The sequence below is a fragment of the Heteronotia binoei genome, chromosome 13, assembly GCF_032191835.1.
Source record: "Heteronotia binoei isolate CCM8104 ecotype False Entrance Well chromosome 13, APGP_CSIRO_Hbin_v1, whole genome shotgun sequence".
Taxonomy (NCBI): Eukaryota; Metazoa; Chordata; class Lepidosauria; order Squamata; family Gekkonidae; genus Heteronotia; species Heteronotia binoei.
The window spans coordinates 67,300,900-67,327,816 of record NC_083235.1 but is presented as its reverse complement, the minus strand read 5'-3'; the positions used below and the strand labels follow the sequence as shown (position 1 = coordinate 67,327,816).

Genomic DNA, 26,917 nt, shown 5'->3' with positions numbered 1-26,917 from the left:
GATCCTAAAGAATATTCATTCAGTCTCTAAAAAAGTGGACTATTAGTACTACGTTATTCCCAGTTCTTCTGATCAAATACTTAGCGCATTTTCTTGTCCCTTTGCAATGGGTGGCAACGAGCCTTTCTCCAGAGAAACAGGGAAGAGAGGGAGAAACAGCCATGCTGTTCATCACTTGCGATGAATCTTTTTACAGTATGTTCTTCCCCTCATCCTTCTTCCCTCACCAGCCCATGATATGTACATGAAAACTTTAAAAGAAAAGACAGAAGTTCATAAAGCGTAGGAAGTATTAGATTTTCTGGTGTTCCCTGAGATTTCTCCCTTTTAAGAAAAGAGACAAAGCACATGCATTACAGTGCTCTAGCAGAAAACGCTCTGTCTCCCAGGACAAAACACCTAACCTCAAGTGGATGTTCCAGAGATGCCAGGGGTGGAACCTGGCATGCTTCTTTCTCCACCAGCAGGAAATATTGGGAGATGTCAGGACAAAACCCAGTCCTTTTTAAAGGTTCACAAGAAAGGCATGGGCTACAAGTGGTGGTACAGACACTAATCAAGGTGCACCAATGACATTTGCAGACCAGATTCTCCATAGTGGTCTAGATCACCATAGAAAAGGTAAATGACAGTTTCCCTGCAACGAGATACTGAGGCTTGAAAGATTCCCCTACAGCAGACGTCTTAGTGCATGGAAAGACTTTGGTTCCCTGCAACAATGAACTACCATTCACATCAAAATGCAGCGCAGGGAACTACTACCTCTTGAGCCTGCTGTTGCACAAAATCTAAGTGTGAACTACGTAACCCCATTTGTCTTATAAATGCAACCTTTCAGCAGGGATCCTCTCTTAATAAGCAGCCATAAGTTGTTCCATCAGGAGAATATACTTGTTCCTGGATATTCAGCTTTAGAAACCAGAGTTACCTGATTTATAGCCCAATCCCAGAACAGGATGCTGCTCAAATACCCAGCCCCAAACCTTTCACTGGATGTATTTGTTTTGGAAAGGGGTGAGATCAAGCTTAAGAAAAGGTCAAGGTAGTCCCCTGCGCAAGAACCAGTCGTTCCCGACTCTGGGGTGACATCGCATCACAACGTTTTCACAGCAGACTTTTTATGGGGTGGTTTGCCATTGCCTTCCCCAGTCATCTACACTTTACCCCCAGCAAGCTGGGTACTCATTTTACCAACCTCGGAAAGGTGGAAGGCTGAGTCAACCTTGAGTCGGCTACCTGAACTCAGCTTCCACTGGGACCAAACTCAGGTCATGAGCAGAGCTTGGACTGCAGTCCTGCAGCCTACCACTCTGCGCCATGGGGCTCTTTTTTAACAACTTGAAGACTTCCCCAAAATCATACAATGCTGACCAAGAGAAAAGAAAACAGATTTTAAAAGTTCAGCTCCCTTTAAATTCTTCTCAATATATCTGCTTCAGAATTGGCAACCCACAGTTCTTTCATTCTAAAATCTCACACACCTTGCAGATGGTTTCCATGTGAGGGTTAGAAGCAAATGTCCCATCTTGCAGGAAGCGCTGACATTCGTCATGCCAATGCTGCCATTTTAGCTCCACCTCTGTCAACGTTTGCGTATTACCAAGCTGAAAAGTAATATATAAGCTTGCAATATTTTCCTGTAACAAGAAGGATCTCTAAGATTATCAGTGCAGAGTTTCAAACAACTTCCCTTGAAATGGGGTGGAGGGGAAATTGTCACACGGAAATATTTCAACGCTGTTTAAAAAAATTGGTGGGAGCTCCAAAATGAAACATCTGGGCCAATGGATGGTGATGAATGTTTTGGTAGCTATTTATATAATGAATTTTAATAAACCTTTCTGCCATACATGAGGGGTTCACTTCACAGTCAAAGACCAAAATAATCTCCCTGAAGCTGTATATCACAGCTGTTTATTAGAGATATACAAGCAATGGTTACCAAAGCAAAAAAAGTGCAGGAAAAAAAACCCAGAAATGCCACCTTTGTGAACGCAACATTGCAAGAACTTACTAAGCGGAGCAATAAGAGAATTTTACAAACTACATACACTGAGCACAGGCATCTTCTTCATCAGCTCATCCAAAAGTTTGCACATGCTTACTGAAGCAGGATTGGCACTCGCTTCCTTACACAGCAGTTGCCGAGCCTCATCCATTCGTCCTTGAAGTACAAAGATAGTTATCTGGGGTGGGGGGGGGGAGAAAATAAAAGCTGATTGTAGCAGAATATGGAGTGGAACCTGAGAAACGACCTACATATTAATACTAGTGCTCGGTCCTCTGTGTACATTATTGCAATCAGGCACACAGTAGTTTATGCCAAGATAGCTAGAGCATTAATCTTAAAGTTAACCCCCCCCCCCGCCCCCGCACAACAGGATTTCAGGGGACAGTGGTCTATGAGCCTTGGTTGGGATCCAAGGCATTATTTTCTTTTAAGGAGCACTGTGATAGCATGATAAAGATAAACTTGAATTATACAATAGTACAGATCTGAGGCAACAAATTAGAAAGTAAAGAACAATTTTTTTGGGGGGGGGGGAATAAATCTAGCCTATGAGGCAAACAGAATTGCACTGATCTAAACAACTCCTCCCTGTGTACTAAAAAAACCGCTTACGATGTTACTACTAGACACAGCTGACGAGGGCGGCTGTCGTCACTACAGTTAACAGTGGCTTCACTGCACATCTTGCATCTACACACGCTACCTATCCAATGACAGTTATGCTTGTGGAAGCGGTATGTCAGCCACTATAGTACAAAAAGAAATAATTAAAACGCTGAAGTCCATGTTTTTGTTAGATGAAAAAACAAAGCAGAAGTTGGTATTCTAGTTATCTGGGACCAGTGCCAAGGTCTGCAAGACATGAGTAAACGATTTCAGGAACAGATATAGGACCATAACAGGCAGAAGTCTCAAGAAACCCATGATGTGCCATAACAACCAACCAAAAGGTTTCACAACTTAACTGGTTAGTGGCTGACCCTCCTGAGTGTCAGACTAGGATCCAGGGGAGTCAGACTAGGATCCAGGGAATCTCCTCTCTACTGCTGGACCAGTAACTTACTCTCAGCTTAACCTAACTCACAGGGTTGATGTAAGGATAAGATGGAGAATGTTGTAAGCCAAACTGGATTCGCATTGGGGAGGAAAGTGTGGTATAAATGAAATAGAAGAAAATGCTAGCTTAGTAAGCTTTGGGTTCTTCCACTGCGTTCGTTTGTCTTGTTTCAATCATGAGCACCTCCAAGCTACCCCTCCCACAAACACATAAACGGATGGAGAAGACAACTACTGGAGGACTCCACTGCTATTTTGAATGCTGATATTCTTGCGAAATTCTTAATAAATGTAATGGAGTAATAATACATAACTATACATGGGAAATAACTGCCACTCTCCTTCTCAACTTTATCCAATAGCATACTGTACAAAGCTAGAAGCTGGAGCAGTAACTCTCGAACTTTTTTCCTATGAATGAGTGCGTGTAAACCTGAATTTCTCGTTGAGATATTCACAGACTGTACAAACACAACAGAGTCTTTCTTCCTCAGGGAAGAAGCTGCAAGAAACTTACTTCTTGAGAAAAAATAATTCATAGCAGTACTTTATTCTAGCTCCAACTTCATATTTTCAACAAAGAAAATCAGAGAGCAACTACATATGCTTCCTTGGACAAAGAATTCTTCACTCACTGCATTCCAAAAGTGTTCATGTTTTGCTGGATTTTCACTCTTCAAAACGTCACAGACCATGTTGTCCACATCACATACATGAAGACGGACCCAGTCAAGAAGATGAAGGAGGAGAGGACCGGCTGGAAAAATGTTATACATTCTCATTGAGAAACAGCTGTACAACTACTAAAGGGAAGTGGGGGTGGGGAGAAGAGATGCAAATAATGGGTCTACTTCCCCCAAGACCTTAAAGCAATTCCTGGTCTTCAAGCCGTGTCTCCTTGCCCTTTTATCTAGTCATGGGATATGAACAAGCGTCTCCTGCCTCAGCAATTGTTCTTGGAGGACGTGACTCTTTAATTTCAATTCATGTTTGTTAACCATTGCTTCATACACAGGATTAATTTCCTACACAGATATAATCCCATATAGAACAGGAATGCACCTCTTATGACCCTTACAGTCATATGTAATAAATAAACATATTAGGGTTTGTAGAATCTTTCGGGCTCAAGTGCCGTGTTCTACTGGAGAAAGTTTTCCTTCCAGACGTTTCGTTCTCAGCTGCGGAGAACATCCTCAGTGGCGTTGCAGCCGGAGCAGGCACTCTGACCTTCTTGGCTGCTGTGCATTGAGTGAGGCCAGGGCTTCTGGAGAGCTGCTATTTCTAGGCTGGAGGGGGTGTGATGAAAGGCAATTGGTTTGTGGATGTGCCCATTGTTTGGTGGGGCTTCCTGGAAGGGTAGTGATAAGGAAACTGGCTGTTGAATGTGACCATTGTTCTGTGTTAATTGCTGGGAGGGTTGGAAGGGGTTGTGAAGATAAGGAAGATGGTTGTTGACTGTGCTGATTGTTCTGTGGAATGTACTGGTTGTTCTGGAAGAAAAACTTTCTCCAGTAGAACACGGCGCTTGAGCCCGAAAGATTCTACAAACCCTAATGATGTTGCCAGCCGTGAAAACCTGAAATCTTTAATAAACATATGACTATTTTGCTGGGTGCATATAGTCTGCACGAAACTCATACTAAAAAGAAACTTGCTTTTGTATCTGTCCTCCACAACCTTTCAGCCACAGACATTGTACAATAGAATGGTCAGCAGTGAAGGGAAATAAGAAGCCAGGATCAATTTGAAGCATAAGAGGCACAATGTATTCCTCATTCTAGGTAGTGGCAACAAATGGAGATTATTCTTTTGAAGACATTTCCTAGCACCATTTTTATAGGAATATCAAACTGCTAAATGCATCGTAAGCAGGTCTGAAATAGAAACATGCTAACAAAAACGTATCCCTTTCTAACTACATTATACCACAATTTTCACCTGGTGCGGCTTCAATAAACATGATCTCACAGAGATTCCAGATCAGCTCCATAGCAGACAGAATGGAGACCTAAGAGACACAGACACCAACTGAAGGTCAATGATCATTTTAATACTTTCAGCTTCAGAGGTCAAACAACTGAACATTGCTCAGACATGTTTTGTTGCGCAGAAATAAGATGCTACTAAAATAAGAGCTTGTACTTCTACCTTATAACGCACGATCTGGATTCAGGCTTCAGAGCAAAGGATAAGGCAAACATACAGCTGAGGTCAACCAACTCACTGTGGTTACCATGGGAGATGTCCTTGCCTCCTCTGGTGAGGGTGACATGAGCATGAGAGGAACAGACACTCCTCACGCTACCCCAGCTTGGAGAGGCTGGTCATTTAAAATGCAGCAGGAACCTCCAAAACTCAACATGATGTCACAAGACAGCAGGACTGGTGGTAAACACAAATTACCGGATGTAAGTAAGGATAGCCAAAGTTTGTGGGCCTGCGTATATGGCTAGCACGCCAACAAGAGAAGATGGACAAATACCACAGAAGTGACTTCAAAAGTTTTCAAGTGCAATATATCAAAACGATCTCCACTTCATGAGGTTTATACATCCACTGTTAAGTTTTGTTTTTTTTTAAATGAAGGTTGGGATAAATTCTCAGCATTCTGAAACTTAAGTCACGGAAGCAGCATGCAGCTTGGCAGAACTTATTAAAAGACTTTATAATAATAGTAATAATAATAATAGATTTATTCTTATATCCCGCCCTCCCCCGCCAAAGCGGGCTCAGGGCGGCTCACATGACATGGTTTACACCATGATTACACTAAAATCCAGTCATTACAATAAAAGACAATTAAAATAGTTAAATACATTCAATTAAATTAAATAAACAATTAAGGTTATTAACAGCTACAAATTAAAGTGCCACTGTTCAATATATGTATAGGATGGCTAGGTGTCATTTCCGGGTTCCATCTTAAACGCGAGTTGATAGAGGGTGGTTTTGCAAGCCCTGTGAAACTGATTTAGGTCTCGCAGGGCTCGCACCTCATCTGGTAGTTGATTCCACCATTGGGGAGCCATCGTGGAGAAGGCCTGCTCCCTTGTTATTTTCAGTCTGGCCTCCCTTGGTCCAGGGATTCGTAGTAGGTTTTGGGAACTGGATCTCAGTGCTCTCTGGGGAACATATGGAGAGAGGCGGTCCCTAAGGTAGGCAGGTCCTCGGCCATATAGGGCTTTAAAGGTAATAACCAGCACCTTGTAACGAACTCGGTACACAATTGGCAGCCAGTGCAGCTCCCGCAGCCTAGGCTGTATGTGTTCCCACCGTGATAGTGCCACTAACAGCCTGGCCGCTGCATTCTGCACTAGCTGCAATTTCCGCGTTCGGTACAAGGGCAGCCCCATTATACCCTATTTAGATCTGAATTAGTGACTGGGTCAAGTTGACGATAGATTAAGATGGGTCAAGTTGGACATTCATACTACTAGTGATAACAGAATACTACCATGCCACTTGCTTTCCCTCAAAAATAATTCCTTAAATACTGTTATCCTATGATAGAAAAAACAACACTGGACTTACTGTGAGGATTTCTTTTCATCAATGGGATGAAAGGTATCCTGAAATGGGTTATACCCCTTACTCCCTCCATAGCAGGGCTATGGAAATTATTTTTGCGGTGCTTCCACATTTGGGTAGAGGCAGAGCCCCAATTCATACTTGCCAAGCTTTGAATTAAGGCAAATTTCATCGTATCTATGAGAAAAACATCACCCCATGAGGGTATGACGTTCTCACCCTGAATTTCCTCCTTCCCCATTCCACTGATGAATAGAAACCTTCAATTAAGTCCAATGTTTTGCTTTCCATCAGTGGAGGAAGGCATCCTGAAATGGGATGCTGACAAGCTGTGGCATCTCAGATAGGAAGCTTATGAAGTGTAGGAAGAATTACTGGGCAACCACCTGCTAGAGAACTCTCCTGCCAAAGGTTTTGTCTGCTGATCTGTAGGTGTTCAGCTTATTGTGCTTGAAGAAAGATAGATGTTGACGTCCAGGTTGCTGCCCTGCAGATTTCCGGTATGAGAGCACTGGTGGAAAAACCAGTCGAGATGGCTGCTGCCCTGGTGATACCTTTGGGGTAAGTCCTGGACCTCATAGGCTAAGCAGATACAGGCTTTGATCCATCTCATGATGGATCTTTAGTCCCTTTGGAAGTCTGATTGAAGTGAACAAACAGTGAGTCTATGGTCCTGAAGGACTCAGTGCATTTTATTAAGTCCTGAGTGCCTTCCTCACATTCAGTTTGTGCCATTCTTTCTCCTTCGTATGTACCAAGCAGGGACAGAAAGATGGTAAATGGATATCCTGGTCCTTGCGAAAGGATGTGCTAACCTTTGAAACAAAGGAAGGATCTGTCCTAAGGATACTAAGTTGTCTCATAAAGATGGTGCTCAACTGAAGCTCTGCTGGTTCCAACAGGGAGTCCTCATGGTTTGCACTAAAGAGGCAGAAGAGTGAGCAGCTGCCATAGAATCATAGAGCTGGAAGGGACCTCTAGGATCATCTAGTCCAACCCCCTGCACAATGCAGGAAACTCACAAACACCTTCCCCTAAATTCACTGGATCTTCATTGCTGCCAGATGGCCATCTAGCCTCTGTTTAAAAACCTCCAAGGAAGGAGAGCCCACCACCTCCCGAGGAAGCCAGTTCCACCGAGGAATCGCTCTAACAGTCAGGAAGTTCTTCCTAATGTTGAGCCGGAAACTCTTTTGATTTAATTTCAACCCACTAGTTCTGGTCCTACCTTCTGGGGCCACAGAAAACAATTCCACACCATCCTCTATATGACAGCCCTTCAAGTCCTTGAAGATGGTGATCATATCACCTCTCAGCCGCCTCCTCTCCAGGCTAAACATCCCCAGCTCCATCAACTTTCCTCATAGGACTTGGTCTCCAGACCCCTCACCATCTTCGTTGCCCTCCTCTGGACCAGTTCCAGCTTGTCTATATCCTTCTTAAAATGTGGTGCCCAAAACTGAACACAATACTCCAGGTGAGGTCTTACCAGAGCAGAGTAAAGTGATACCATCACATCACGTGATCTGGACACTATACTTCTGTTGATACAGCCCAAAATTACATTTGCCTTTTTAGCCACCGCATCACACTGTTGACTCATGTTCAGCATATTATCCACTAAGACCCCTGGATCCTTTTCGTGCATATTACTACTAAGACAAGTCTCCCCCATTCTATAACCATGCATTGGATTTTCCTACCTAAATGCAGAACCAATTTTGTACCAATTTTACCTCAGTATTTTCAATCCCTGATTTTATCTGATGTTTCCCCTTGATGCTAAATAAAAGCTTTTATTTCTGAATTTTAAAGGCATCTCAAGTGCCATTATCAGTGGTTTAAGTTAAAGGGCAACTTGAACCCTTTCCTCAGGTTCCTGGGCTACGCAAATAGCCATTATATCTTACAGACATAAGATGGGACAGCCAAGGATTCTTCAGGAGAGAAGAAAACACATTACCAGGGTTGCTCTGTCTCAGAAGAGGCAGAAAAATGGAAGGAAAATTTAGCCTCTGAGGGAGGAAAATAGATAGGGTCTGTCATAGCAAGCATGTAATAATGGTACAACAGCAGGTTTTCCCAAAGAAAAGCCACTCCAGGAGGGAGATTTTAAGTGAAGAAGTGATGGCTCCTGTCTCAGTGAGCACAGTGTTGTAAGACAGTCAAACACTCATTTGGAAATCCACATATAGAAACATAACTATTGAGGGGTGAGGATGGGAACAGAAGCAGCAAGGAAGTAAAAAGATTAAAATCCTGTCCTGCTACTTTTCGGCTCCAAAGTTTCTCTGGAAAATCGACACTTGTCTAGGAAGATGAACCGTCAGGGTTTGTTGTTACATCTGTTTTATGAAGTTAGCTCTCAGTTCTTAGAATTTCAAGTTGCATCAAGTTATTTTGAAGGATTCACTGATCACAGCAAGTCTCAGTTGGGCATAAACTTGGAGAGAATGAAGGATTTTTTAACCACTGGAGTATAATAGCAGGCTGGTCTCAGATACGGACTTAATAGCTTCTACTCCAACAATAGCTTCTACTCCAACAATTTCTATGGAAACTAAACAAGCTACAGTACCAAAACTTATCAATGCTGGGGTGGGGGGGGGATTATTTGCAGTAGATGCTAGTAAAAGTTTATTTTCAATGGTGAAAATTTAAAGAAATACATTTAATTCACCTGAGTAGTTTTGCAGTAGATGCTAGTAGAAGTTTATTCTCAATTATGAAAATTTAAATAAATACATTTCATTCACCTGAGTAGTATGCTGTGCTCTCATTGCTGGGTCCCATGCAGAAACTGCAAAAGAAAAAGGAGTTAAGACTTCCCCTTTCTCCAAGCTCACTGGTTTTGTTTATTTAAAGAGCTTATACCACTGCCTTCAGTCCTCAAGGTAGCATACAATTGAAATTTTTAGAGTAAATTAAAACAAAAGGCTAAAACAGCAAAAGCAGATTATAGAAGCAATAAAAACAGCCATCAGCACTGCTTTTAAAAATCAGCAAGGAAAAAAGGTCAGTGTCCTCCAGTATAACATAGCTTTAAAAGATCTCAGTAAGTTCAGAAACAAGGAAGAAAAAGAGTTGGTTTCCAGAGAAGGAAGATCCAAAGATTAAGGTTGAAAGCTGAAAAAGCCCTATATCCAAACCCATTAAGACAGCAATTTTCAGCACAGATGTAGTGACTAGCTGTCCATTCTTACTGCAAAGAGCTGAACATTATTCAGTATATTTAGTTACTCAGCGATTTATTAGTACATTCCAAGGGCTTTATCTTCCTACACTATGCCCTGCCCACTACCTGTGAAATTATCAGCACATTTATGGGTTTATTTATGATGTAATCACCAAAATAGACCTTAATCCACAGTATCTGGATTAAGCCGTGTTGACTAAAAGGAACCTCTGAATCCAAGTGCCAGGAGACACTGGTATACCTAGGAGTGAGTGGACCACTTAGGATCACATACAAACACGAGTGGAGTGAGGACGGAAGGTACAGCAAACGGTCCCTCTACTTCTCCAGCAGGTCACCTGATTGCTTATGCCAGAAAGGCCAAGAAACCCTCAGGGATGCAGAATGGCTCCAAGATTTAAACATCCTTTTAAATCCTAGGAAGGAATTCTACAGCAGAACGGAGTCCCCATGCTCTCTCCACCTAGTGCACCCTGAAAAGTCGCAGGGTGAGCAGGTGCTTCTTTCATTTAGCAGCCTGATCTTCGACCAGATTGCAGAAGCCCGGGAGCCATTCTGGCTAGCAGCTGCCATCTGAGCATGTGCCCCAAGCCCAAACCCTTCTCTTGGCCAAGCAGGCGCAGCACCAGCCTGGCCACACATGAATGGTTCCTGACTCTTCCTGGTTGGGTGGGCTAGGACCAGTATTCCCTCTAAGCTGAGTTAGTGTGAGCTAGCTCACAGTTTTTTAGCCTCCGGCTCACACGTTTTTGTCTTAGCTCAGGAAAAATGGCCCCAGAGCAAACTAATTTATGCAGCAGCTCACAACTTTCATGCCAGCAGCTCACAAGACTCCACAGCTTAGAGGGAGTACTGGTTAGGACCAAAGAGAAGTCTGGTGAAGGAACAGGCACTCCCAGTCCCCTGTGGGCTTATGAGTTCGCTTGACTCCTTGCTCCCATAGCAGGCCAAGAAGAAAAATATGAACATATGAAGCTGCCTTATACTGAATCAGACCCTTGGTCCATCAAAGTCAGTATTGTCTACTCAGACTGGCAGCGGCTCTCCAGGGTCTCAAGCTGAGGCTTTTCACACGTATTTGCCAGGAACCTTTTTAGTTGGAGATGCCGGGGATTGAACCTGGGACCTTCTGCTTCCCAAGCAGATGCTCTACCACTGAGCCACCATCCCTCCCCATGAACATATGAAGCTGCCTTATACTGAATCAGACCCTCGGTCCATCAAAGTCAGTCTTGTCTTCTCAGACTGGCAGCGGCTCTCCAGGGTCTCAAACTGAGGTTTTTCTCACCTTTTTACCTGGACCTTTTTTTTTTTTTTAGATGCCGGGGATTGAACCTGGGACCTTCTGCTTCCCAAGCAGATGCTCTACCCCTGAGCCACCGTCCCTCCCCATCCTTCAAATGCGTCCTTCAAAAGCCTGCATGGCCAGCTAGCCAAAATATTTATTTCTTTATTCCATTTATATCCCATCCTCCCCACCAAAGCAGGCTCAGGGTGCTGAAAAGCCCAGTAGGCACAGACTAAAACATTAAAACCATTTAAAACAACCGTTATAGCAACATTAAAAGTGTTATATTCATGATGGCAGTGCAGCGTATCTTCTTCATCATAACATTTATATCCTCCAGATTCAGATCGTATCTAAGGGCCGGCACCACGGCGACCGGTTTGATTTTGTCTAGGCAGAAGTACTAGATCTAGCAGTCAAAGGTTTGGCGGAAGAGCTCCATCTTACGGGCCCTACGGAAATGTAAAAGATCCCGCAGGGTCCTAATGTCCTCAGGGAGCTAATTCCGCCAGCGCGGGGCCGCAACCAAGAAGGCCCTTGCTCGAGTTGTAACCAGCCTGGCATCTCTGGGCCCAGGGATCGATAAAAGGTTTTGAAACCCTGTCCATAGTACTCTCTGGGGAACACGTGGGGAAAGACAGTCCCATAGGTATGCAGGTCCCTGGCCATATAAGGCTTTAAAGGTAAGAACCAGAACCTTGAGACAGAACTGGTATGCAACAGGTAACCAGTGCAGTGCTTTCAGTGCAGGCTGAATGCGTTCCCACAAGGAGAGACGCAATAACAGCCTGGTTGCAGCGTTCTGCACCAGTTGAAGCTTCCGGATTTGAGACAAGGGAGAGCCCCCCCATAGAGAGCATTGCAGTAGTCTAGTCTCAAGGTGACCAGACCATGGAGCACTGTCACAAGGTCACCGTGGTCAAGGAAGGGAACCAACTGCCTAACTAGCCAGAGATGGTAAAAGGTCGATTTGGCAACGGCTGCTACCCGGGCCTCCATTGTTAGGGAGGAATCCAGGAGCACTCCCAAACTCCTAACCCTTGGTGCCGGTATCAGTTGTGCCCCATCGAGTATCAGGATTGAGATCCTCATCCCCAGACCACCACAACTCAAGTACAGGACCTCTGTCTTTTGTCGGATTCAGTTTCCGGCTGAGCCAGCCAGTCACGACTTGTAACGCTAGGTCCAGATTCTCCAGGACATAGCCAGACCGGCCACCCGACAGCAGATAGAGCTGGGTGTAGTCCACATATTGGTGACATCCCATCCCATACCTCTGGGATATCTGGGCAAGGGGGCGCATACAGATGTTAAATAACTGCCCCTTGTGGCACTCTGCATAATAGCGGGTGCTTCTGGGACAGCTGCTCCCCTATCGCCACCCTTTGCCCCTGACCCCGTAAAGGAGCCACTGTAAGGCAGACCCCTGAATCCCAGCATCGGTGAGGTGGTGAATCAGTAACTGATGGCTGACAGTGTTGAACACCACCAACAGGTCTAATAACAGTACTGACAATGCGCCCCAATCCAGATGCCTTGGGAAGTCATATGAACATATGAAGCTGCCTTATACTGAATCAGACCCTGGGTCCATCAAAGTCAGTATTGTCTACTCAGACTGGCAGCGGCTCTCCAGGGTCTCCAGCTGAGGTTTTTCCACGCCTATTTGCCTGAACCCTTTTTAGTTGGAGATGCCGGGGATTGAACCTGGGACCTTCTGCTTACCAAGCAGATGCTCTACCACTGAGCCACCATCCCTCCCCATGAACATATGAAGCTGCCTTATACGGAATCAGACCCTCGGTCCATCAAAGTCAGTATTGTCTTCTCAGACTGGCAGCGGCTCTCCAGGGTCTCAAGCTGAGGTTTTTCACACCTATTTGCCTGCACCCTTTTAGTTGGAGATGCCGGGGATTGAACCTGGGACCTTCTGCTTCCCAAGCAGATGCTCTACCACTGAGCCATCGTCCCTCCACTGACCAGCAGTGGCTCTCCAGGGTCTCCAGCTGAGGATTTTCACACCTATTTGCCTGGACCCTTTTTAGTTGGAGATGCCGGGGATTGAACCTGGGACCTTCTGCTTCCCAAGCAGATGCTCTACCACTGAGCCACCGCCCCTCCCCGTCATCTGTGAGGGCGACTAGCACCGACTCCATCCCATGGCCCAGGTGAAAGCTTGACCGGTACAGATCTAATATGGAATCATCCTCCAGAAAATTCTGTAACTGAACTGCCACCACTCTCTCAATTATCTTGGCGGGGGGGGGGGGGGGAGGCAAGTTTGACACCAGTTGACAATTTGCCAATACGGCCAGGTCCGATGATGGTTTTTTTCAAAAGAGGGTGAACCACTGCCTCCCTAAGGGCCCCAAGGAAAGTCCCTTCATGTAGGAACTTGTTAGGGGGTCCCATAGCTCCACCCTGCTAGCTTTAATTAGCCACAATGGGCATGGATCTAAACTGCAAGTGGTTGGGCGAACAGCAGATAGAATTCTGTTAACTTCCTCCAGACTGAGTCAAGTGAATTGATCCAGAATCGGACCAGAAGACATGCGTGGAGCCTCAAGCTCGCTTACCGTCTCAACTGTGGTGGGGAGCTCATGGTGGAGCGACAGGACTTTAGCTGCAAAGAAGCTCACAAAAGCCTCACAGCCGATGTCCAATTCCCTCGCATTTGGTCTGCCCTGCAGCAAGGAAGTCAAAGACTGAACTGTTCTAAATGATTGCAGTGAGTTCACATGCAATCAAGGCCATGTAGTAAACAACTTGATCCTGAAGCATGGTGCTTCGGGATTGCGTGCATTCAAAAAGCCCTGCTCTTTCTTGGGGAAGGGGTGTTAAGGGGTATCGGCAGAAGTGGATGGTACTACATGGAAGCATCTTAAGCAAACCAATTGTCAACAATAAACTACCTATGGAGAGCCGGTTTGGTGTAGTGGTTAAGTGTGCGGACTCTAATCTTGGAGAACCGGGTTTGATTCCCCACTCCTCCACTTGCACCTGCTAGCATGGCCTTGGGTCAGCCATAGCTCTTGTAGGAGTTGTCCTTGAAAGGGCAACTGCTGTGAGAGCCCTCTCCAGCCCCACCCACCTCACAGGGTGTCTGTTGTGGGGGAGGAAGGGAAAGGAGATTGTAGGCCACTCTGAGGCTTTGTCCTTGAAAGGGCAGCTGCTGTGAGAGCCCTCTCAGCCCCACCCACCTCACAGGGTGTCTGTTGTGGGGGAGAAAGGTAAAGGAGATTGTGAGCCGCTCTGAGACTCTTCGGAGTGGAGGGCGCGATATAAATCCAATATCTTATCTTATCTCTTATTTATTTGTTTTATTTATGTTGTTTATAGTTCACCTTTCTCATTGGGATTCGAAGTGGATGGGGGGAGTGTTACAAAATGATCTGCTCCGGATGTCAAATATACTAGGTCAGGGGTGGCCAAACTGTGGCTCTTTCACACATACTGTGTAGCTCTCAAAGCCCCTACTGCCGCATCAACTGGCAGGGAGAAGGCATTTATCTCTTTAAATCACTTCTCCAAGCCATGCTGGCCAGCAGCTTGGAGAATGCATTTAAAGTTAAAGTTGCTTTCTTTCTACCTCCACCCCATCTATTTGCCTGCCTGCCTTCCAGCTCTCAAACATTTGACATTTATTCTATGTGGTTCTTATGTTAAGCCAGTTTGGTGCAGTGATTAAGTGTACGGACTCTTATCTGGGAGAATCGGGTTTGATTCCCCACTCCTCCACTTGCACCTGCTAGCATGGCCTTGGGTCAGCCATAGCTCTGGCAGAGGTTGTCCTTGAAAGGGCAGCTGCTGTGAGAGCCCTCTCCAGCCCCACCCACCTCACAGGGTGTCTGTTGTGGGGGAGGAAGGGAAAGGAGATTGTGAGCCGCTCTGAGACTCTTTGGAGTGGAGGGCGGGATATAAATCCAATAAATCCAATATCTTAAGCAAATTTGGCCACCTCTGTGCTAGGTACAACACTGCCAGAAGACAACATCAGAAGGCCTCAGCCTCCATGTCCTGTTGTTGGCCCTCCATAGTAACTGGTTGACCTCTGTGTTAGAGAGGATACTGGACAGATGGACCACTGGCCTGATCCAACAGGTTTCTTCTTATGCTCTCATTTACAAGATGAATTAACACTCCAAAGAGTGACTATAGATGATTGTTCACTTACAGAGCCATTCACGTTTTCCTTAAAATATTCTGTTCTGGGACCAAGCCCCAACTTTTTCACATTGTTAGTGCAGAATACTGTATTTACCTGAAAAGAAGATAATCCTGAACGTAAAACAATTTCCATTAAAAAGGTTACATGCAAATGTTTGTTACTGAATGGTAACTCATATGTCAATTTAAGATGTCTTCGTCTTGGCAGTATATGTATGTTGGGGGGGAGGTTGAGTTTTTCTTTCATGCAAATAGGGTAACTTACCAGCCATCTGGTGTGAATCTTCCATACAGGCTCTTATGACTGAACGGTAGCTCTTGCTCACTCGAACCAATCTGTCAAAAGAAAACGTCGATAAAGTTTTTTTTTTCATTTGTTTCAGTTATAATACAGATTTTTTTCACAGGTTACATCAAATAGAACTTGGTCACAAGACACTTCATATATACAATCGACAACTTTAAGTTAACGGTTTCAAGCAAACAAAACTTAACACTTCCCAATATGATAACATGGAAGAAAAAGCAGCAGCCAGTACATTTATTGAAAAGTTATGTTTACAATAATAAAACTAAGTTAAGAAAATATAATTCCGTATTTCCTTGGGGCAATGGTTAGGTTGCATCCAAATAATATTGTCTAGTGCGTAGCATCGAGGCACTGCTGTTGAAGACGCAGCTGTGCTGGGCAGGGCATATTTCCAGGATGGAAAACCACCGCCTTCCCAAGATTGCCCTGTATGGCGAACTTTCCACCGGCCATTGAAATAGAGGGGCACCAAAGAAGAGGTACAAGGACTCCTTGAAGAAATCCCTTGGCACCTGTTGCATCAACCATCACCAGTGGTCTGACCTAGCCTCAGATCGCAAAGCATGGAGGCACACCATCCACCAGGCTGTCTCTTCCTTTGAGAACGCACGCATAGCTGCTCTTGAGGACAAAAGGAGACTGAGGAAGAATCGCACTGCTACAGCACCAACCCCAAATCAGACTTTTCCCTGCAGCCACTGTGGCCGGATCTGCCTGTCCCGCATTGGTCTTGTCAGCCACCAGCGAGCCTGCAGCAGACGTGGACTACTGCACCCTTCTTAAATCTTCGTTCGCGAAGTCAAGCCGAGAGACCTAGGTCCATAGTATATCAGAATTACTAATTGTATAGGAAAGGATATTTCCTAGTAGGGCTTATGTGTAATAGAGATCCTATGATATCCAATGCAAAAACAAATTAACACCCCCCCTCATGCATAGATAGAAGTATCTTTCTCTCAGTTGTCACAAGCATTATATGTATTTCAATCGTATTTTATGTCAAAAAATATTATTTTTTTAAAAAAAAACTATCTACCACCACATTTTGTGACAGAAATACAAGAGGCTAAGGTGAATTTTTAAAATTATGCAGAAAACATAAAGTCCCCTACTGGTTTAATTCACTGAACCACTGCCTGGCATTACATAACCGGGCCTCATTCTTGCACACACACTCCATGCGCTATGATTCTCCTACCGCTCATTTTGAAACACAATCAAAATTCCTTATCACAGCGGAACTGATAAAGAGGTTTGTTGAACAAAGCAGGAGTCAAGTTGCACCTTTAAGACCAACCAATTTTTATTTAGAACGTCAGCTTTCGTAAGCCCTACTAGGAAATATCCTTTCCTATACAATTAGTAATTCTGATACACTATGGACCAAGAAAGAGGTCTACACACTAGACAATATTATTTGGATGCAACCTAAATAAAAACGGGTTGGTCTTAAAGGTGCCGCTTGACTCCTGCTTTGTTCAGCTGCTTCAGACCAACAACCAACACGGCTGCCGGCTTGGCTCTATCTAAAGTGGTGTGTGTTTGCTCTTGCAACTAGGATCAAAAGTGATCCGCTGGCTTGGATGTAGCAACAAGCTACGGTTGGTCTCAAAAGAGAAAAGGAGGGTGGAAGGGAACCGCAGCACAGAACAGAAGGACGGAAGTTGTGGAGTAGGGGTGCAAATAACGCCAAGCCACAATCTGGAATTACATTTGCAGAGCTACTGGTTTAATTAATAAACGACTATAGATGTCAGATGATGTCTAGATGCTTTCACATCGCTGAGCCGCTTTAGATCGCTTACTGCGCCGTCCTTGACTTCCCAACTTTTTCTTTCTCATCTTTCTGCAGCCCGACAAAGATCCCATGCGATTCATTAAAAAGTTTCCGCAATGTGTGAGAGTATACATCTTGATCTTTGCGAACAACATAAACAAAAGGGCAGCCCGGCCTTTTCTCTTTCTTCTCTGAAACAAAACGAAGACAAGTTTTAATATAAAAATATGCTAAGACACTTAACATGAATAGTAATACAAAACGGACAAAACCCAAGCAAAACAAATGCCAGTACATAATACCCTTATGGTAACTAGAAGAAGAAGAAGATGATATTGGATTTATATCCCGCCCTCCACTCCGAAGAGTCTCAGAGCGGCTCACAATCTCCTTTACCTTCCTCCCCCACAACAGACACCCTGTGAGGTAGATGAAGATATTGGATTTATATCCCGCCCTCCACTCTGAAGAGTCTCAGAGCGGCTCACAATCTCCTTTCCCTTCCTCCCCCACAACAGACACCCTGTGAGGTAGATGAAGATATTGGATTTATATCCCGCCCTCCACTCTGAAGAGTCTCAGCGGCTCACAATCTCCTTTCCCTTCCTCCCCCACAATAGACACCCTGTGAGGTAGATGAAGATATTGGATTTATATCCCGCCCTCCACTCTGAAGAGTCTCAGAGCGGCTCACAATCTCCTTTACCTTCCTCCCCCACAGCAGACACCCTGTGAGGTAGATGAAGACATTGGATTTATATCCCGCCCTCCACTCTGAAGAGTCTCAGCGGCTCACAATCTCCTTTCCCTTCCTCCCCCACAATAGACACCCTGTGAGGTAGATGAAGATATTGGATTTATATCCCGCCCTCCACTCCGAAGAGTCTCAGAGCGGCTCACAATCTCCTTTCCCTCCCTCCCCCACAACAGACACCCTGTGAGGTAGATGAAGATATTGGATTTATGTCCCGCCCTCCACTCCGGAGAGTCTCAGAGCGGCTCACAATCTCCTTTCCCTTCCTCCCCCACAACAGACACCCTGTGAGGTAGATGAAGATATTGGATTTATATCCCGCCCTCCACTCCGAAGAGTCTCAGAGCGGCTCACAATCTCCTTTCCCTTCCTCCCCCACAACAGACACCCTGTGAGGTAGATGAAGATATTGGATTTCTATCCCGCCCTCCACTCCGAAGAGTCTCAGAGCGGCTCACAATCTCCTTTCCCTTCCTCCCCCACAACAGACACCCTGTGAGGTAGATGAAGATATTGGATTTATATCCCGCCCTCCACTCCGAAGAGTCTCAGAGCGGCTCACAACCTCCTTTCCCTTCCTCCCCCACAACAGACACCCTGTGAGGTGGGTGGGGCTGGAGAGGGCTCTCACAGCAGCTGCCCTTTCAAGGACAACCTCTGCCAGAGCTATGGCTGACCCGAGGCCATTCCAGCAGGTGCAAGTGGAGGAGTGGGGAATCAAACCCGGTTCTCCCAGATAGGAGTCCGCACACTTAACCACTACACCAAACTGGCTCTCCTGAATTAGGATACTAACTACATCCAGAAATAACAAAACCAACCGCACCAAGTTCTAGACGCAACTCTCAACAATCTAGGATCACAAGAACATGCAGATTCTTGAAGCAAATAAAGTTGTGCAGGGGTTTTTACGCATACCCATGTTCTTTGAAGTTCAGGGCAGAAAGTAAAATAAATATGTAAGCCTTGTAAAAATATTCATTTATTATGAAAAAAACCGTATTACATGCTTTCACCTGCATAACCTAAAAGCACTGCCCTTTACAGCAGGAGTCCCCAATATGGTGCTGGTGGGCACCATGGCACCCACCAGCCTCTTTTCTGGCATCTGCCAAACGTATTTAGGAAGTGGGCAGGCTCAAGCAGGGCTTTTGCGCAGCAAGGCTTTTGATTGGCCGTGCAGATTTTTTTGAGATGTTGCTTTGACAGCAGCTGATACCACAGCACAACGATCTACACTGTTTTTGAGAGCCAGTTTGGTGTAGGAGAGCCAGTTTGGTGTAGTGGTTAAGTGTGTGGACTCTTATCTGGGAGAACCGGGTTTGATTCCCCACTCCTCCACTTGCACCTGCTGGAATGGCCTTGGGTCAGCCATAGCTCTGGCAGAGGTTGTCCTTGAAAGGGCAGCTGCTGTGAGAGCCCTCTCCAGCCCCACCCACCTCACAGGGTGTCTGTTGTGGGGGAGGAAGGGAAAGGAGATTGTGAGCCGCTCTGAGACTCTTCGGAGTGGAGGGCGGGATATAAATCCAATATCTTCTTCTTGAGGTTAAGCTGTGGTAATCATTTTATGGCTGAGTCCACTTCCTGTGGCAGCCATTTTGTTGCTGCACACACCGTGCCGTGTCAGAATTCCAAATGTACCCACAGGCTCAAAGGTCAGGATCCTTTGCTCTAGAGAGAGGTACTTCCTACAGAAGGGCTGGGTGCGTGGTTGCTTGGCAACAGGACAAGGAAAGGAGGGGGAGATGAATTTCAAGGGGGATAAGCAGCTAGAGAAGAAGTTGAGATGTTTTCCTCCTAAGGGCTGAACAATTTCTAAAGGAAAAGTTCCTGGGGAAAACAGGCTGTGGAGATGGGAAAGGACAGTTAGCAGAGGGAAAAGGCAGTTAGCAGAGGAGGGGCCATCTTCCTTTAGTGAGCAGTCAATCCTGAGAAACTGCAGCTTCTCAATGACTGTAAGAAAACATGGCTAGAAGACTTCTCTTTTTGCCCTGTGTCCGGGACTGCCGTTATCATTTTTGTCCATACCGTTAATGAAAGCTCCCAGTCTGACCGTATTGTTTTCCTCACCTTTCAATTAGCATTATTTGTTTCATTGTGTTCAGCTTTCGAATACGGTATTCAAAATCCTGTGACCATTAACCTGGCCCTTTTAAGGCTAAAAGGATCACAAAGGCAACCGTCACAAAGAATTAAGACCCACAACAGCTTAATAGCACATTAGTGTCCCATCTTACCTCGGTAAACTCACTACTGTGAGTTCATCATTAATGCATATTGATGACAAACATTGCTAACCTGTTTTTTTAAACAACGTTTCACACACCAGCATCTCCACAGGCCCCCACTCAAAATGTATTTGCTTCTGCTCAGAGTTCATTCCCGGAATCAGCTGTATGACAAATGGAAGAGCAAACATAACAATACTGTTCAGAGGGCCGGCTTTTAAATTTACTTTGGAATACATTTAAATGAGACCAGGATTCGTTACAAAATCTGAAAGAAGTAAATTAAACCATCCCTTCTCCATCCCACCATAAAAGCTTGTCTAGCTTTCTCCATCTGCCAAGCGCTGGACCATACATCTCCTGCTGTTACTGTCAAATCTCTAGCACAGCAAGACAGCTGCAGTTCTTATTCTTAACTTTCTATCTACTCTGTTTTTAAAGGGCTTTCTGTATGAAACTGCCACACAGGTGATGCGGAGCGATATGTTCTCCCTTTCATTCTATTCTGCCAGAAAACCGGAAAAAGCATTATCCTTTCTGCACTGACAATGCAGCTGCAAAAACATCCTCTTCCAACTCATTCTAGTTTGGAAGGTGAGCCCCTACCCTGACACAGCCAATTTGGCCATCTGAATCCATGCCATAGTAACATAAAGACTAATACCATAATGCACTCAACAGAGATCTTCTCTTGAACAACTCGGAAATGCCAGTTCGTGCAGAATGCTGCAAATCAGTTATTATCAGAAGCTAAGGCAGAGCATGTACATACTCCCTTTATACAGTCCCTCCATAGACTGCCCATCAGTTACTGGGCTCAGTGCAAGGTATTATCACATACAAAGCCCTTCATTCCCTCGATCCCTCGTATCTGTGAGACGTCCTCTCCTATGCTCCACCAGGACTGCTTCACTCATCTCTACAGGGCCTCCTGCAGGTGCCACCCTACAAAATGGGCAAAATCAACAACTTACTGTACATGGGCATTCTCTTTTGTGGCCCCCACCTTATGGAATGGCCTGCATGATGAGTTCAGAAAAGCTTCCAGGCTCCTGCCTTTCTGCAAGCTATATGAAACTGATCTATTCAAGAGAGCCTTTCAACACCGGCAATAGGCCTGTACTGCAACAAAATGTTTTAGTGATAGAGCACCTGCTTGGTGTATACAGGAGGTCCCTGGTTCAGTTCCTGGCATCCCCAGGTTAAAAGGATCAGGGGGTAGGTTATGTGACCTCAGCCTGAGACCACTAAGGAAGCTCCATATATTTCAGAAAGTCGCTTTTCTGAAGGGATAGGGATTGTACACTTCACTACTAAGTCTGCTAATGAGTATGATCCTCCGGTGTAATTTCTGGATCATTTAACATCTCACGGTAATGCTTATCCTTTGCTCCAGGTTTGTCTCAGCTCCATTTGCAGATTTCTGCAATCCTAATCTTGCTAGGTTTGTTTATCATATTTCCCATCCCGTTGCCTCTATTTTACCTACACTGTGTGATCCATTTTGAGACTCAGTAAGAAAAGCACACCTATAACACAAATGCAATAATACATTATTTGAATCTGGAATATGTCAAACTGATCGATAAAATAACGAGCAATATTCTTTCTACTCAACACAAGTATCTATAGCCAAGAACTGACATTTTTATGTATAAATGTCACCTATTATATTTTATATGCAAAATATCTAAAACGTATATGTAGTCACCGTATCACTGTGGCATAGAGGACTGGTAAAACTGACTACCAGTTTGTATGAGAGTTTGCTGAAATATGTTCATACCCAACATCCTTCTCTCTAGTCTGAGATCGACTGCGATAAGGTTCAATCCCCAAACAAAAACAGCCAATTTTTCATCACCGCAGCAGCAAAAGAAAACCACCAACTGTCACGAGCAGCAGAAAGGACTAAGAAAGGTAGGCCCTCTCCGTTTACCATCATTGCTAGGTGCTGCTAGATGCAACATGCTAGATGCAACATGCTAGATGATGCTTAGGCTTGCTGTAAATGTGTACTTTTATTCAAGATCTTTTTATAAATTTCAGCGCTACTATATTCTGTGATTTTTATGTTCGGACAGAACTCCACCAACCCCCCATGAAGCAGCATAGAAACGCCTCAGTTAAGCTAGATTTATACTATCCTGACTTACGACAACACTTAACTATTTCCACTACCGTAAACTTTTTTTGTTTGCTTCGTCTATCCACTCTAAAGCAGAGTTCCACATAACTCAAAATCTCACGTATCTCCCTACTCATTAAAAGCATTGTGAGAGGCAAAAGATCGACTTGTCTAGTCCAGCATCTTCCTGAATTTCCTTGTTCATAAACTGTCGTGGGGAATTTTCTTTCCGCTTAATACAAACAACTCTTTTAATCGGGCAGTCCTGTTCTTTAGTCCAGCTTTCCTCCAACCATCTTCCCCTTCTTTTTCTTTTCCACAGCTCTCTTCTAGCTGCCGTTCCCCTCAGTGCCACCAGTGTTTAGGGTTGCCAAGTCCAATTCAAGAAATATCTGGGGACTTCAGGGGTGAAGCCAGGAGACTTTGGGGGTGGAGACAGGAGACATTGGGGTGGAGCCAAGATCAAGGCTGTGACAAGCATAACTGAACTCCAAAGGGAGTTCCGGCCATAACATTTAAAGGGACGGCACACCTTTTCAATGCCTTCTTTCCACAGGAAATAATGAAGGATAGGGGCACCTTCTTTGGGGGCTCATAGAATTGGACCCCCTGGTCCAACCTTTTTGAAACTTGGAGGGTATTTTGGGGAGAGGCACTAGATGCTATACTGAAAATTTGGTGCCTCTACCCCAAAAAACAGCCCCCCTGGAGCCCCAAATACCTGCGGATCAATTCTCCATTATTTTCTAGGGGAATAAAGCTCCATAGGGAATAACAGAGTTCCCAGCAGACATTTCCCTTCTCTCCCCTCCCCCCGCTTTCTGATAACCCTGAAGCGGGGGGAGGGTCTCCAAACCGGGAGATCCCCTGCCCCCACCTGGGGATTGGCAACCCTACAAAGAAACCAAAGAAATTTGAACCAAACAAATGCAGGACAACCTACAGTGAGCGCTGGCTCCACATCCAGCTCCTCCATGTCGCTCAGCCCAAGCAGAACTCGGGCAGCCCGCTCCTTCCTCGCTTCGAGCAAGCGATCGCCGAGGCTGAGCGTTTCTCGCCAATGCCCCTGCCTCTCACACAGGCGCGCGCACTCACAAAAGGACCCCCTTGCCCTTACCTATAGCAGGCTTTCTTCCCGTCTTTGGGGCCCCATCACCCTGCCTGAAATTTTTAAGACCTATTCTTAAATCCAAGCTCTGCTACAGCGTCTGTCTCCCTGTCTCCCCAATGTGGGGAACGAACAAGAATAGGCAACGTCGGAAAGGGCTCGAGTTCGAGGCGGTTTGGGATGTGCCCTCGAGACAGGCACTCTGTTAGGCATCACGACGAAGTCTTAGGAAGGCCCCCTAGGAAAGACAGCGCCTGGGCAAGGCGGGAAAGCGCAGAAGCAGCTGCGGAGGTGTCGTGGTGGGGAAGCGTCTTTCTCTCGAGGGATGGAGGGAGGGGAGCCCCTGCCAGCAATACAGGGTGCTTCTCGCAAGTCACCTCATTAGGTTTTTTTGTTTTGTTGCTTTTGGGAAATGGTCAGAAAAATAAGATAGTTGTCCCCTCTCTGAGATCAGGCCAGACATAGCTAGACATGTCAGCCCAAAATTGTGTGTGTGTGAAGTGCTGTCAGGTCACAGATGATGCACGGCGATTCTGCAAGGTTTTCAATGCCAGAGACTAACAGAGGTGATTTGCCATGGCCTGCCTCTGCAGAGCAACCCTGGCTTTCCTTTGATAGTGTCCCATCCAAATGCAACCCAGGGACAACTCTTAATTAGTTCGTGAGATCTGACAAAATCAGGCTAGCCTGGGCCATCCAGACTGAAGGTGGTTCATACCAAATCACAGAAGCAGCTATACACATCAGATTTTCACATTAATGACAAAGATCAGTTTTCTTGCTGTATATTGTAGCCATGATTTGCCATGGCCTGCCTCTGCAGAGCAACCCTGGCTTTCCTTTGATAGTGTCCCATCCAAATGCAACCCAGGGACAACTCTAATTAGTTCGTGAGATCTGACAAAATCAGGCTAGCCTGGGCCATCCAGACTGAAGCTGGTTCATACCAAATCACAGAAGCAGCTATCCACATCAGATTTTCACATTAATGACAAAGATCAGTTTTCTTGCTGTATATTGTTGTAGCCTGCCCTCAGATAACTGTCTCAGTCTGTTCTACATGACAAAGGGAATGATAACCTGTCTTAACTATTGCTGATGTCTCCTTGTGTAGTTATATATGTTTTGTTGAATTTATTTATTTAGCACATTTTAATGCCTCCAAGAAGCTCAGGACAGCATACATTGTTCTCTGCTCCTCCATTTTATCCTCACAATAACCCCATGAGATAGGTTAGGCTGAGAGAGGTCATGGCAAAGTGGAGATTTGCATCTGGGTTTCCCGGTTCTTAGTCTAACACTCTAACCCCTATACAACACTGCTTCGAGTGCTTATCTGGGCTGGACGTTATGAGACCTGCCCTGCCCCTGAAGGCATGTTTGTGCGGAAAAAAATATTGATGCTGGAAGAGTCAGAGAAAGAGACGTGAAGAGCCACAGCTCTCCTTGGATGCTGTAGTCTAGGAATTCATAACCTCTCTCAGGATTTGATTTAATGTAGTGGATTTGCTAGCCTGTAGGAGTGACTCTATGACTCCATTTGCGCTGCTTCCAGCAAAGCAAACCAATCCATCTAAGAACTGTCCCTGAAACTCCTAATCACTTGGAAAAGTGGGGTGCATACAACAATATGTTGGAGAATATACAAATATCCCTTATAACATAAACAATGGACTTGGGGGGCTGAGCATCGTCAGGCAATGGCGGATGCAATCTAGCAAAGCTCTCTACTGATACCCACTTTTGAACTCACACTGCCAGCGAAAGTGTACAAATAAAAGGAAAAGATGGGAAAGAATACAGCAAAGAATAATTCCTTAGTCCAAAGTGGTCTGCCTTCTGTTTTTCCTCAGGGGAATTAACAGAGAGCCTCGTCAAGGGGAGTATCAGGCCCCTCCAATATAGCAGTTCCCCAAGGAGAGCAGGACAAAGAGCCTTCTCATGAAACACCTCTTACTCGCTAGGATTTTTTGGACTTAAAACAGGAGCTACGATCTTACATAAAAGAATCAATGGAAGAGCTGCTGACTCTAATGAAAACAGAGATCAAGAGGATAACAGAGTCCCTGAAAGAGACTTCTAAAATGGCGGTGACTGCAACGGAGATGGGAACAAAGGCTGTGACGCACATACAAAACTTACAAAGATCAGAACAATTGCTTAATGACAGAATTCTAGCTCTGGAAAATAAATGCAAATCTTATAACCTCAGATTAAGGGAGCTGGATGAAGCAATTGACTCTAAGGGGAACCTGGCCTTATATGTATTGACATGGCTGGGTAGAGCTTTAGACATGGAAGAGGGCATAGCACCGATCATCGTAAAAGCCTACAGACTGGGATCCCTGGCAAGGGCTAACCGAAATAGACCAAGAGATGTCCTAATTCAATTCCTCTATCCCAGATCAAGGGACAAGGTGCTAAGAGAAACATGAAGAAAGGGCACCCTAATGCATGAGGGGAAAAATATACAAGTTCTTTTAGATCTAACCCCCAAAGCTATACAAAAAAGAAAACTTAACTTATTTGCTTCTAAACTGTTTAAAGAAAAGGTTCGGTTTTGCTGGAGTGCAATGCCTGATAGCCATATTTTTCAAGGGGGCAAGTTATTGGAAGCAGCAGACATACCATCGGTCCGTGTCCTTCTTAAAAACGTAAATATTGCACTCACTACTGAAGAAAGCCAACTACAGCAGGAAGAGCATTGAGAGGAAGACTAAGCAATAGTCACAACAAGGATTTTAAAATCTGCCGACATTTTGAAAGTCTTCTGAAATATTAACAGGGCTATTTTGGATATTATGCCTGTAATTACGTTGCTTTTAATAATAATATTTTTGGCTAAATAAGGGTTAAAATATGCTATACTAATTATTTATACAGGTTATATACACCTTGCCAAATTAGGTTAGATGGTTCATAAAACTATATAAGCAAGCTGTTTTTTTCATAAGCTCTTCCTTTATGTAAATTACGATACACATTTTAACATGCTTATGACTATAGCTGGAAAAATGTAATTGCTAAAGATATTGTGATACTATGCAAGTTATAAAAAAACAAGTCCTTTCGGATGAAAATGTGTTTGGCTAAACAAGGGTTAAGATATACTGTACTTATTATCTATACAGGGTATATACCTTCCCAAGTCAGGTTAGAAAGTTCATAAAATATCTAAGCAAGCTATTTCTTTAATGATCCTTTTTGTCCTTTATGAAAATCAAGATACACTTTTTAATATGCTTTAGACCATAGCTGGAAAAATGGAATGACTTAAGATATTGTGATATTACGCAAGTCATTATAAAATTCTAATCCTATAGTGTGAAAGGTTTTATATTGTTCATGATTGAATATGGTATA

The 26,917-nt window shown here is 44.6% G+C and overlaps 1 protein-coding gene across 1 annotated transcript in view; it reads right to left on the bottom strand.

Moving 5' to 3' along the window:
• The window catches only part of NUP85 (nucleoporin 85), a 47,958-nt gene extending 24,411 nt beyond the window's left edge, over window positions 1-23,547 (bottom strand). Inside the window, exons 1-9 of the mRNA XM_060253480.1 lie at window positions 23,390-23,547; window positions 20,389-20,482; window positions 17,365-17,527; window positions 15,515-15,585; window positions 9,355-9,398; window positions 5,009-5,078; window positions 3,703-3,824; window positions 2,052-2,186; window positions 1,482-1,604 (exon numbers count right to left, since the gene is read on the bottom strand). Coding sequence (XP_060109463.1) covers window positions 1,482-1,604; window positions 2,052-2,186; window positions 3,703-3,824; window positions 5,009-5,078; window positions 9,355-9,398; window positions 15,515-15,585; window positions 17,365-17,527; window positions 20,389-20,482; window positions 23,390-23,422 — 855 coding nt within the window. The 5' untranslated portion in view covers window positions 23,423-23,547. The remainder of the gene's footprint in view (window positions 1-1,481; window positions 1,605-2,051; window positions 2,187-3,702; window positions 3,825-5,008; window positions 5,079-9,354; window positions 9,399-15,514; window positions 15,586-17,364; window positions 17,528-20,388; window positions 20,483-23,389) is intronic.
• Window positions 23,548-26,917: the final 3,370 nt, after the last annotated feature.